At 38.0% G+C, this 14113-nt stretch overlaps 1 protein-coding gene across 9 annotated transcripts in view; it reads left to right on the forward strand.

The window, feature by feature from the left end:
• MAST4 (microtubule associated serine/threonine kinase family member 4) overlaps positions 1-14113 on the forward strand; it is a 567241-nt gene that overhangs the window by 301426 nt on the left and 251702 nt on the right. For 5 of the 9 annotated variants that reach the window (XM_043591535.1, XM_043591545.1, XM_043591569.1 and 2 more), the window contains one exon: positions 6384-6419. The exons of the other annotated variants lie outside the window; for them this stretch is intronic. In XM_043591535.1, the coding sequence (XP_043447470.1) occupies positions 6384-6419 (36 nt within the window). The remainder of the gene's footprint in view (positions 1-6383; positions 6420-14113) is intronic. 9 annotated transcript variants of the gene reach the window in all.

The following is a 14113-nucleotide window of genomic DNA, read 5'->3' on the forward strand; positions in this document are numbered from 1 at the left end:
GAAAAATTTTAGTCAGAATTTCATACCTAGAAGAAACTTGAACAGAAATATGATGGAACATGCCTTTGAGAAATGTAGAACTAACAACACAGAGGATTTGAGATTTGCTTGTATTCAGGATAGTTCTGTGAACTGGGACCAGAATTTAGAGTTCCTACACACAGGGACTGGAAGGCAACCTTTCCGTTTGAGGAACGTAATACACTTGAGTTGGAAAGAGATAATCAGCAAGGATGTGGGTGTGCTTTCTTCTGAAAGACATGAATTTTAGCATCAACATCCACAGTGTGGTTAAAACAAATGGTAGACACCACACAGTATGCTTGACTTCACCGTGCTTGTCATGATTTCTTTGAACATTTTGGAAAGCTTAGCCCCAGCTCTTCCTGAGTGTTCATACTTATACTTAAAGCCGCAACCAAAGGGAAGAGCGCCAGGCACACTCCAGATATGCCCGGATGTGAAGTTTATTCAGACTGATAAGGAGACTAAGGAGAGCCATGCTGGCAGGGTGTGGTAGGCCCAGCCACAGTAACAGGTGTGCCCATTATTCAGGCAGATATGAGTGGAGCAGCTGAGTTCTGTATTGTCCTCTCTACCCTGAGGTGTGGTAGTGAGTCAGGCCCTCTGAGGGGAGCCTTGGAGAGGTGGGTGGTAGCTGGAAGACTGGGCATGCGTCTTGGTGTTTCACCTTAGAATCTCTGCCCTTTGCTCAGCTGTTCTGACTCCCAAGAATTCAACTCCCTGCTCTTTTTTTTTTTTTTTTTTCTTAGCTCCTTGTGGCAGCTGACTGACCTAATCGGCTGGGGCAAAGTTATTTGAGTGGTCCCTCTGTTTTTCTGAAGTAGGGGTCCCACATGAGAGCACCTTGGTGGGTCACTTCTTTTATTTGAACACACATGGATTGTCTTTTAACATGCTGTTATATAAAGTCCCTTCTCCTGGGATGAGTTTGAGGGCTTCTCCATGCTCAAGTTTTGGAACGTAAGATGTGTCCATTCAACATGCCCGCCACTGTACATTTCTCTTCTCATGGTCTTCTGGGATCTTCTTCACCTCCTAAGCCAACCAAGTAACTTGTGATGGGTACCATAAGGAAATTCAATGCAGATAGTTCTGTAAGGAGAGGGGAAGGTGTCATTAAGTATATTCTATGAATTTTATTTGCATGTGAAAATAGGTGACATCAATTTGACCTAGCACAGAAGAATAAATTTTGATTTTTTCTGAAATGAATATTGTAATCATAATAAATTCAAATATGCCTATTATATGGAGGGGAAGATTTTCTAGAACTGTAAAACCTTTCAAGATATATTTGCATATTTTGTCGATCTTTATGTGAAAGTGTTCTTATTCTGTTAGAAAATATTAGTGTGGCATATGCGTTGTGCTCTTGACTATATAGGAAAAGTGATTTCTAACTTGTGTTGTGTCATCCAAATCAATGAGATTAACATTGGGATGACATTAGCATTGAGTGCCAAACTCTTAATAAACCATGATTTTCCAATGAAGTCTTTTTTTTTAGTTTATTTATTTTTGAGAGAGAGAGAGAGAGAGAGCACGCTCACCCACAAGTGGGGGAGGGGCAGGGAGAGACAGAATCTGAAGCAGGCTGTGGGCTCTGAGCTGTCAGTACAGAGCCGGACACGGGTCTCAAACTTCCGGACCCCGAGATCATGACCTGAGTGAAGTCAGACACTTAACCAACTGAGCCATCCAGGCGCCCTTCCACTGCAGCCTTATAATGTTATTGTTGGTGGTCGTCTGTGCTTTTCCTTAGGTCAGCTTTGAGGCAGAGCTTATCTTTGGGTTTCTTTTTATTTTTTGAAAACCATTCGCTTTGGGAAGTTGGCACCATATGACATCGTATGTAGCTGCTGTGAAACAAATGATAGCGTTTTGTTGCAGGGACAGTGAGGACTTTCCCCCTGTGCTGGCAGCAGGACAGAGCGAGGGGGTGTTCTCCATTTCTGAGCTCTCCTTGGCCTCTCTGCTGAGGCACTAAATGGTATTTGCTCTGCATGGAGCACACGAGTGAGTTCACCAGCGGTTTTGCATTTCAGGGTATAAAGTGTAGTGTTTAGTATCTTAACAAATCAAGAATCAATTATCTGGGAGAATAAGCAGAAGGTTTTTTATGTCTAGGATAAATTAGTTTAAATGCTAAAACCAGTCCTTGTGGATTAAAGAAGCACTTGGGAGCAATGGAGTATATTTTAAAAATGCACTTGACATCATATCCTGAAAAGAAATTAATAGATCAGTACATGGGTTTCATGTCTTAAGGGAAAAATGGTGGCTTTTTCTTAGGTGGGATTCCAAAGTATTGCTAATTTGTATGTAAATGCAGTTGATTCTGATAGAATCGTAGGGAAAAATAGTGTCATCAAACATCTGGTTAAAGCTTGCTACTTAATTATTATCTTTGAGAATTCAGGCCACTTGGCTTTATTCTCATTTTTCTTTCTTTGTTTTTTTTATTGAAAGATGTGGTCAGACTTACCTTGAAAACCACAGGAGGAATAGTGATGGTGGTGATTGTCTCAGGATATACTTAAAAAGAGAATTACAGTGAAGGTAGTGGAAATTGGTACCTCTTGAGGCTCCACCAAATCTCTCCCTGTCCAGCACATACCTTTGGTCCCTGATTTAACACTACCCAGGCTGTATTATGTTAAGTACCCAGGAATTTTGAATTTTATTTGTATTACTCCACTGCACAATTTTAAACAAAACAAGCACACAGACCCTTCAAAAACACTTCTCATGAAATCCCATGTAGCATGAACCGGTTTCAGCTGTACCCAGAGCAATAGAGGCCTACATGGTCTACCAGTTAATATTTCCCCCAACAGCTAATAATTCCCCCCGACATCTTTCAGAAAAATAAAATAGATTTATGGAAGCATAATTGGCATACAGTAAACTGTACTTAATTTAAGGTATACAATTTCATAAATGTCTTATGTATATACTTGTGAAACCACCACCATATCAAGGGAATGAAGTAGCCATCCTGCCCAGAAGTTTCTTTTTACTGATTTATTACTCCCTGCGTTTTCTCAAATTTTAAATAAATGGAACACTACTGGTGGTACTTTTTTTTGGGGGGGAGGGAAATCTCATTTCTTTCACTCAGCTTAATTATTCTGAGATTCATCTATGTTGTAGCATATGTTAATAGTTCATTCCTTATTGCTAAGTAATATCGTATCGAATGGGTACAGTTTGATTATTCACAGTTTGATTAGCCATCCATTTGTTGATGGACATTTGGGTTGCTTATACTTTGGGGCCATAATAGATAAAACTGCTATATATGATTGGTAAACTTTCTCCCAACTTGTGGCTTGTGTTTTCAGTCTCTTGACAGCATCAGTTGAAGAGCAAATGTTTTCAATGTTATTAAAATTAAAATCTGTATTATCTGTATTATCATTTTTTTCCTTCGGTGAATATACTTGTGGTGTTTCATCTAAGCCATCTTTACCTGACCTAGGTCACAAAGCTTTTCTCCTGTTTCCCCCCCCCCCCCCAGAATGTTTATAGTTTGGGATTTTACATTGTCTGTAATCCCTTTTGAGTTAATTTTGTATATGGGTGAAGCATGGATTGAAGCTCATATTCTTGCAAGTAGTTATCTAATTGTTCCAGCACCATTTGTTGAACAAATGAACCTTTCTCTGCTGAATTGTTTTTTACCTTTGTTGAAAATCACTTGCTCTCACTATATGTGTGTGTCTTTTTGCAGACTTTGTTCTCTCAATGACCTATTTGTCTTTCCAGCAGTACCACAATGTTTTGATTATTATGGCTTTATAATAAGTCTAGATATTAGGTAGTGTTTGTTCTCCATCTTGATTTTTTTCCAGAGTTGTCTCGGCAATTTTAGGTTCTTTAATTTTGGAATCAGTTTGTCAGTTTCCACAAAAAGAAAAACCTGTTGAGATTTTTATTGGAATTGGATTAAATTTTTATATCAGTTTGAGAAGGTGTGAAGAGTTTTCCAGTGGTTGTTACAGTGGAACTCTAGTCTTAGAGATGGATTAGGAAGAATAAAGCATGAGTTGTTACAGTGTGGAGAGTCTGGGATGGAGTTGTCCCTCAGGATGGACTGATGGAAGAGCTGAGTGGCCCAGCTGTGAGAACTTGAATTGAGGAATGAATGGCTATAAATGAGCACATATGTTGTCGAAAAAAATCCCCTCAAAGAAGCCTGAGAGCAATGGTTGGGTGGTTGGTTCAGGGAGCAGCTCAGGTAATGATTTCAAGGTGAAGTTAGAGGGATCTAGGCACACTTCTTTTGGAAAGAAGTGTGCAATGGAGAGCTCAGGGTCAACATAGTATGGGAGGGAAGGGGAAACACATGAACAGATGAGATTCTAGAACCTCATGTGTGCATGGAAAGCTTATGATGCAGAGGATAGAGGAGTAGCATCATACTGTATGCTTGCTGCAATGACTGAGTCTCACAGAACAATGAAGGTCACTTGTGCACTTGAACTGGTGGTTGGTCTAGAACAGCAGTTCTCAGCCAGGGGGGATTTTGTCCTGTAAGAGGACATTTGACAGTGTGTAGTGACATTTTTGATTGTTACAACTACTGGGCGAGTGGGATTTATCATCTAGTGGGATGCTGCTAAACGTTCTGCAGTGTTCAGGAAAACAGCCCCCAACAAAGTCTTATCTCCCCAAAATATCAGTAGTGCTCAATTTGGGGAGCCCTGGTCTAGAGGGGAAAGACTAGAAAAGAGGGTGGAATAGGAGTGGAACTGATAGATTTGTCTGGCACCTCATGTCCTTATTGTCTTGAGGAGAGGTGATCATGGACAATTACCCAAGATGATCAGGAATTAGTCTGTGGAAGTCTTGAGAAATGTTTCCAGGAGATATCTAAAAAAAAGCTTTACCAAATAAAGCTAGTTTAACAAAAGCATGCCTTGACTACAAATAAATGGAAGAAATGTTGAACATCTGAGTTAACTTGCTTAAGAAGAAAACATTTGTTTGAACATTGGCCATAGATGAATATCAATTGGGATACCTTTGATTGCAGGTAATAAAAAACCTAACTCAAAGTGGTTGAAAAAATAAAGGAACTTTACCAGCTCACGTAACTAATAGTCCAGGCTTCTGGCAGGGGTTGGTCCAGAGGTTCATGGTTGCCACAGGACCCAATTTCTCCCCCCTTGAGGCTTCCTTCATAGCTCTACGTGGCTGCCAGCAGTTTTCATACTTTTTTCTTATTCATTCCCACCAGGAGATGTTTTTTCTCCTCTCATTGTGAGCTTTTCTTTGAGTAGGCCATCCTAAACTATGTGTCCCCCTTGAATATGGTAATATTAAAACAATTCTTTCACTAGTTTAGACTGGTGCTCTCCAGTATGGTAGCCACTAGCCACATGTAGCTATTGAGATGTTGAAATGTAGCTAGTCCAAGTTGAGATATGAAAAAATGTGGAATAGCTCATTAATAAATTGTGTATTAGCTGTATGTTGAAATGGTGCTATTTGGGGATATTCTGAGTTAGAATGCTAATACATGATTAAAAATACTTTCACCTGTGTCTCTAAAGTTTTTTTTACTGTGACTCCTAGAAAATTAAAAATATAGAAGTGGCTCTAAGTTGTAGTTCTTTTCAACAGAACTGGCTTAGACTATTCAGGAGTCCCTGGGAATCCGACCCACCCAAACCACATGGCTAATAGACATATGGGAGAGAGATGGGATGGATATTCGGCAAGCAATTAAACAAGAATACTGTGATGACTGGCATAAGCAAAGAAAGAAATATTTGTTTATTTGCTCCTCTTTCCCTGAGGATGAATGTGTGGAGACACTGCCCTACTACCGCTAATAAGAGCTAATCATTGTTCCTTAAATATATTTTTGAAAATTACAAAATTAATAGGATGCTCCTGGTAAATAGTGAAACAACACAGAAATACACTAAGAGGGTGTAAATAATTCCCATCCCTTCTAATCCCTGCCTCCACTTACAACCCTGGGCAGGTGTTGTCAGTCTCGTCTGTATTCCTCTATTCCTTCCTTCATGTACACACGAGTGTTTCCAACTTCATTGTTGTGTTGCTGCTGTTGCTACCGTTTTAAGATGGAATTCTAGCACTTACCCTTCAGTTTGCTTTTCTTACCTCACCAATCTCCTCCAAGTCGGCATCTACAGATTTATCCTGTTCTTTTTAATAATTGCATATTATAGATACATCACATTTCATTTAATCATTTCTCCATCAGTATGCTTTCGTGCTATTTCCTGGCCCCCCTCGTCCTCTACCACACAACAAACAATGCTGCAATCAACATCTTTGTACCTGTGTCCTTACGTACTGGTCCTTTTTTTTTTTTTCTTCTATAGGATAGATTCCCAGAAGTGGAATTGCTTGGTCAAACGGTATGTGTATTTTTAATTTTCACAGATAAAGCTAAATTAGTTTCCTCAAAGGAATAGCCAATCATATTTGCACGTAACAGTGCCCATTTCTGACATTCTCATCTGCATTAGATGTCACTGCTCCTTTTGATGCTTACCAATCTCATTATCCCTGGTCATTCATTTACATTTTCTTCACTCTTGTGGATGTTGAGAATATATTCATGTGTTTAGTATCCATGTGAATTTTCCCTTTCTTCACTGCATATTCATTTCCACTGTCCATTTTTCTGCTTGGTTGTGTTTTTCTTTCACATGTTCTGGGAGCTGCAGTGTCTTAGAAACGTTAATCGTTTGTTAGATGTGTGCAAATATATCTTTACAGTTCTTGTCTCTGTGTGTGTTGTCTTTTGCCAAATGAAAATTGTTAATTATTAATTAATCAAATATATCTGTCTTTTTCTTTATTGCTTCTGAGATAATCTGTTTTGCTCAGGGTGGTGTATCCATCTCAAGGTCATATAAATATTTTCTTACATTTTCTCCCCAAGTTTTAAAACATTCAGGTCTTACTGCAATGTTAAGTTTTGCACATGATATGAGGTAGGATTGTCTTTATTAATTTCTCATTATTACAAGAACCTTTATCATGGGGTTGAAATGTTATTCTTGTCACATATAAAGATGCCATATGTATTTGGATCTATTTCTGGACTCCATGTTCTGATCCCTATCTATTTCTGGGCCAACACTGTTCTGCTTTGAATGCAGTGGCTTTCTAGTGAGTTCTAATGCCTGGTAAGTTCTTCACTGGTCTTAACACTTTTCACTGTTGTTTTTAGCCATTTTTTTTTCATATTGTGGTTAAAATAAATTTAAGACTTAATGTTGGGGGTTTTATCTCAAATGTTTTGAATATAAAAGGTAATATAATAATATATGATAGATACAATTTAAAAATTAATAATTCTCAGTTTGTGGATCTCTTTGCTTACTGTTCCTAATTGGAAGATATTTACTGATAAACAGAGGCCTTATTTTGTCTGTGAATTGATTCTTCGTATGTGATTTCACGTTGTCTCTCTGATAATTGTACAGCTACCATAAGATGGAGAAATGGGGGTTGTAGGCATGCTATGTTGCAATCTATCAAAAAAATAGATTGTCGCATTAAAGATAAAATGATTAATGTTTTCACTGACTGTGACCTTATAACACTTTATATTTCTGTTTATACGCCGAACTGTAGAATACACTCATACCTGGATTGGTTGATGGGTACATCAATAATGTAAACAAAGAACTGTAGACATGCATATCAAACCATGTATTTTGTGATCTTTTGTGATTTGATTCTTCTAAAACTTTAATCTTGACATAAGAAATTGTCACACTTGAAGTGTTGGGTAATGTCTCATGTTTTACATGTTTTTGATAATTCTTAGCTTTGTGTTAATGTGTTATTAACTTAATTGTGTTCACTGATATTCTCAATTGCCTTGTGGAAACTTTACTCATAATATTAAATCACTAAATACCTTTGGTTTTTCTACTGGCATTTGAAAATATTGTAGCTAAACACTAAAACTGCCTGTGATTAAAAATAATCATAACATAGATAGATACATATACAAATACACATAAGGTTGTATTTTGCTTATGAAAGTAAAGGGACATTCCCATATAGGTTCCATGCATGTTTACTTGGTTTATTAGAAAAAAAAAACCAACACATTAGTTCTGTAGCCAAAAATGAAATGGTAAAATAATTAATGTATTGTGATTATTATTGAATGAAATACTTGGAAAAAATACAATTATGTTTTAAAAAAATGAGATTCCTTGTACTTTTAATGGTATTATAATTCAAATAAATGAATTGGTATGGCAATTTTTGGCATGCGTATGAATATTAAAGACAGTAATTTAGAAAAGAGAGGGGGAATTTATTTAAATTATTCACATTGAGACCAAAAAAAGGACTTAGTTTAGTTAAATTTAAACCATCTGTGTGAACTTAGACTCTTCATTAAATCATAGCCAAATACAATTTTTCCCCTCTGTTCTAAAGAAGGTAATGAACAGTTAGCTCCTGGCTTCCCTCCAGCTCAGATATCCAGTACCATCCTACACACTCCCCACGTAGGCTGACTCTGGCCACTAATATTACTTTCCACTAAAGGTCAGCAAGACTTTTCTAGGAACATAACTAGATGCCATGATTAGTAGGGAAAATTTTGTTAGTTTCAGATTGGGTTTGTTTGGTTTTGTTTTGTGCGGAAGATCAAGGATGCTTTCAATAGTGTGTGGAGCTTGAGCTGTTAAGGTCAGATGAACCAAACTCAAGGAACTCCTTCTGCAAACCCACAGTGGAAATTTAAGTGACAGAGGAAATGGTAATGACAAGCCATTGAAAAAGTTCAGCTTACCAAAAGCCAAGGGCAGATCTTGTTCTGTCATAGGTGACAAATGATAGAAACTTTGCTAAATAAAAGGCATATCATGTTTCTGGTATTTTCAAATAAGCCATATTTTGATCTGAACTCAGATTCCATTTCCTCTACTCAAGTTTTAATCAGGATCAACACTGACAGTTGATAAACATAAATACAAAAAGATATAATTAGGGTATATTTTAAATATAATTATGTATGTAAATTCTACATTGTTAATTTTAAAATAAAATTGTTTTTAAATATATGTAGGCTATTTCAGGAACTGAAAATAACAGTAGAAAACAATAAATAAGGGCATCATAAGAATAATAAAGAAATTTTTTTTAAACAAATAATGTCAAACATTTAAGACTTTAACTTGCTCCACAGCTGCTTGATCCTAGAGACTCTGGAAGATGTGTTTAAAATAGGAGAGAGGGGCACCTGGGTGGGTCAGTCAGTTAAATGTCCAAGTCTTGATTTTGGCTGATGTCATGATCTCACGGTTCGTGAGTTCGAGCCCCATGGGGGGCTCTGTGCTGACAGTGAGGAGCGTGCTTGGGATTCTCTCTTTCCCTCTCTTTCTGCCCCTCCCCTGCTCTTGCACACTTGTGTATGCCTTCTCTGCCTCTAAGAATAGATAAGCATTGAAAAAAAAAAGCATGACAACTTCTCTGTTTTTGTCAAACAAATAAACCTGACCATCTGTGGTCAGAGGTTGGAGTGACTACAGGAGTCAACAGGTGGTGATAAACAGAGTTTTTTGTTCTTGAAGCCAGAAAAACTGCAGTTGCTACAGTGTACTAACATGTTCAAAACACCATGGCAACCAGAGGACTTGAAGTCCTGCACAGAGAAGAGACAGGTGTTAGAAGGGGCTGGAGGAATGTAGGGGGAGATACCCCAAATCCACCACAGGGAATAGAAATCGATGTCTGTGTTGATGTAAATGAATCAACTAAGCGTACATTGAGTCTCTGCCCTTTACATTAAAGATACTAAGGAAATGATGATATTGCCATGCTGACTCAACAACAGTAATATACCTCCCAAAATGTTTCAGGTATTAGGTTCAAAGCATTTTTCCTGAAGGCTAGGGACATCATTCCTGGCCCTGATGAGATGAGGTAAACTGGAACCCACCTTAATAGGTATTCTTAGTCTGGATCAAGCTAAAGTCAAACAGGCTTATGAGATACTACACTTTTGTAAAGTGAAAAAATCTGAACTACCAACTAAAACTGGATCAAGGTGAATATTTTGTGCAGATGATCCATTTAAGATTGGTAAAGGTTGCCTCCAAATGACCAAGGTAAAATATAACTTCACTTAACACTGTAGTAATTTAATACCAGTCCCTTGTTCTTACTGAAATTGTTACCCTCATTGAATATCACTTTTGTGTGATATTCATCTGAAATTGTCTCAAAGTAGAATATCACCAACGTCTCATCTCTATTTTGCTTGAACGTACCACTAGAATATGTTAAGCCTTCTACACATAGAGGTCGAACAAATACCTATAGAAAAGATCCGCTGTAAGTGTGGGACTTCTGTAGTGCTTCTCTTTTTAACAGGTCTGTTGGTAGTAAAGTGTAGTATCATCAGAGAAGATTTATTTCTTTTGGAGTGAGATCCCATCCTGTCCCTGGGCTGATGGCAGAAATTATAAATCAGCTGTAATTGTGATGTAAGCACTTGACTTTTCTGCTGTCAGGGTATCTGTCCATTAAAAACTGTGTTGAGGCTGCTCCGTTCATTCAGGCAAAGCCACTGGGTCAGTAGTCAATGACCACTATTCTCTGTGCCTTAAAGAGGAATATAGCTGCTTCTTTGGGGAAACCTTTTGTGAGCTGGGGATGTGTACTGCCAGCTACCTTGAACTCCCAGGTTATGTTATGGCAAAGGACAACTTTTTTAAATGATACATTAAATTTGACCCCTAGTTATTTGTTATACATCTAAATGTTGAAATGTCAGTTTCCTTGAGTTTTTGTTGTCATTTCTGCTACCATCCAAATTCTAACAAATGAAATAATTATTTGGAAGAAAAAAAAAGATGAAGAACCACTGGTACCCTCTCCTACTATTGGATTTTTCAAAGACCCTCTCCTACTATTGGATTTTTCTCTTACAAACGGGCAGGACTATTGAAATATATGTGTAGAAAACTTCAAAAGTGAACCTGTCAAAGCAGTAGAATGTAAAGATATTTTGAATATAATTGCAGTTGAAAAGAATATATATAATTGCAGTTGTATTCAGTAGTAGAAAAAAAAAAACAAAGCATTTCTCCTTAATGCCATCCCGAGGTGTGGAATATGTTGTAAGAATGTGTAGAATATTCACACGAAGGAGCATATCTCAGCATTCTCCAATTTAAGATAGCACATGTCCCCCAACCTTTAATTTATCTGACCAGGTCTCCACCAGATCTGTTAAGGCCCCTTCATTTTCATCTTCTTAGACATCCAGCCATGGAGCATAAGATCACATTTGTAGGGACACTGTGACTGAACAAATATTTTCCTTTACATGGTGCTTTCAGAAGAATCCTTTTATCTTCTAGAGGGCTCCTTGGATGTCTGGACAATGAAGAATCTTAGCAAGCTGTTTCTATACCAGAACCCTTGGAGCTTAACACACTTTGAACTAGATTGCTCCCCATTGCAGGGCCACAATAAAAAGTGGGGTTTTTCATAGTCCTTGCATTGATGTTTGCAAAGCCAGATGGCTTTGTAAAATGAGCCCCAAAGCAGTATAACTGATTAAAAGAAATGCCAGGTAGTTGAAGGCTTTCGTACCCAACGTGAGCCTGGCAGAAAGAATTGTTCTCTTGAGGTACATTAATATTGGGCAATCTCACTCCCATCTTTAGGGGTCAGCCAATGACAATTGAGACAGGTGTTGGCAGCAGGAGCCTTAAAAATGAAGGCTGGAAAAAATATCTCTAGCCAGCCATGGGGAGACCTGCCTCAAAAAGAAATGAAGCAGACCAGTGACAAAGTGCTTTGAGGGTTAGAGGTGCTTTGCGAGGTTATAGCTCACCCACTTTGAGTTTTTCTCTCATTCTTGGCTTGTATGTACTGTATCCTAAATCTGCATGCGCCTGAAACCCTAAAGGTTCCATTGCCTCACATCTCAGGGCTGCTGTCATCCTGCTTCTCTGTCAATGACTCTGTTGAGGATGCCGGCGCTCCCGCTTTTTTTTGTTGCCCGTGTAGAAATCATTCTGCTCATGCCTGTAACCCTGAGCACTGACCTTAACCTAAGAGCACAGTCATCTATTTCAGGTTGTTTGGTGGAAGACTGATGGAATCTGGCCTTGTAGGTAGAGGCATTCCGGGATGTAACAAATTGTTCTCCGGCTTCATAACCCACCATCTGATGATTGGGAAATGGGGTTCAGAGCAGAAGCAAGCTCTAAGATGAGCTTTAAAAACCTGTCATAAAAAGAGGTAGCTGGCCCTGAGTCTAGTTTTTCCATCTTCAGAAAACACTTTAATCCTGCAATGTATGTTATATGATAGAGGCTTGAAAACCAGACCATGTCGCTTTTCCATTTCCTCCCTGCATCTCATTGACGCATCAGACTTGGTGCTGATGGGCTGACAGGGCAGCAATGGGACTGCTGTTCCATTGAAACATCTAATTTCTGAAGGGTTCGTATATTTTAATCTCTCGGAACTTCTGTGGGTCCTTTTAAAGAGGGAAATAATTCAAACCTGGAGGCGTTTTCAAGAATTGTTTTTTTGGAATGCACTGATAGGTGTATTCCTATTGTCAATTTTTTTTGAGTAATAATGTATAATTTATAGTATCTGAATAAGTTGCAGCCCATTGGTTTTTGTAGAAAATAATTTAATACTTGTATCAATCACACAGGTGGCCATTGTCAAACTAGAAAGTACAGCCTGGAGAAAATGCATTCAAAATTACCCCTGATCACTTAAAGAAAAGAGATTTGAAAAAGCAGAGAATATAGCTTTTGCTTGTGTCTTTTGATGGATTAAATAATTTTTCCTGTAGGTATTTACAATGTTACAGTCTCCTAGCATTTAAGAAGTGGAGTAGCGTTTTATTTTATTGTGAAAAGTCTTAGATCACAAAGCATTTATCGTTTGTCCTCATCATTTCCATTGTAGAAAGAGAAGTATAAAGGATAAAAGTTTTCATCCATAATCTCACCATGTAAAGATAGTCCCCTTAAGCATTTTAGTATATTTCTCTTCAGGCTCTTGTTAAACTCCTCATTACTTGATGATTATTGATTCTTAGTGCATGTTTTCTTTCCAGCTAGGAAGTACTTTCTGGGGCTGACCAGTTGTATATGAGCTGAGTACTCTGCCCACAATATTTGCTGTGCCTCTCAACAGAAACAGCAATGAGGGCGGAGTGCTGGACCATTTCTAATGGTCACGTACAGTCATTCAGAGAACTGAGGCATTTCCTTATTTTCAGTCATTCATTGTATAAAATTCCAAAAGCTAACATTTTTTTTTTTCCCTACAGCTGTTGACAATATTTGTTTAGGCTCAAGGAAGCTTTTACTTTTTATGTGCAGCAAATCGCTTCTCACAACACATTTTAATAGGTTCCAGCAGTCAACAAAGAGATGATATATTCATTTAGGGAATAGAACAGATTTTCTTTGTTTTGCTCTAACACTTGGGGTTTTATAAGATTTTCCCAGCAACTAGCACTGGAGCCGTTTGTAGCCAAGTTGTGGTTGGTGCAGTGATTTATCGATCAGGGAGGGTTTCCCAGAGTTGGTCGGAATAGATGATTACTGTAACTCTGTACATGCTAGCCTGCTGGAACACAGGCTCCCTGGGTCCAGGAGATTTGTCTCCCTGCTGTATGCTCTGTGCCTAGAACCATGCCTGGCAGGTAACGGTTGTTCTACAAATATTTGTAGAATATTCTTATGTGTTTTTATAGCCCACATTTCCCCTACTGCTTAAAAAACCCTCTCATTGGCTAACCCATTACTTAAGTTATTCCAACTTTTAATAAGAATGTCATGTGCTCCATGTAGGATGGTAAATGTTGGGTCCTCAACTTAATGTATTTATGTCTAGTGAAATTGTTATTTCATTTTTTGCATTTAAGTCTTTTATGAAAACAGATGAAAGTGATAGATTTGTTGCTGATTGGTATTTTAATGTTTTTCTAGTCCTGTGTATAAAGAGCTACAATATAAATATTCTTTAATGTTTATTTATTTTGAGAGAGAGATAGCACACAAGTGGGGGGAGGGGCAGAGAGACTCCCAAGCAG

The sequence above is a fragment of the Prionailurus bengalensis genome, chromosome A1, assembly GCF_016509475.1.
Source record: "Prionailurus bengalensis isolate Pbe53 chromosome A1, Fcat_Pben_1.1_paternal_pri, whole genome shotgun sequence".
Taxonomy (NCBI): domain Eukaryota; kingdom Metazoa; phylum Chordata; class Mammalia; order Carnivora; family Felidae; genus Prionailurus; species Prionailurus bengalensis.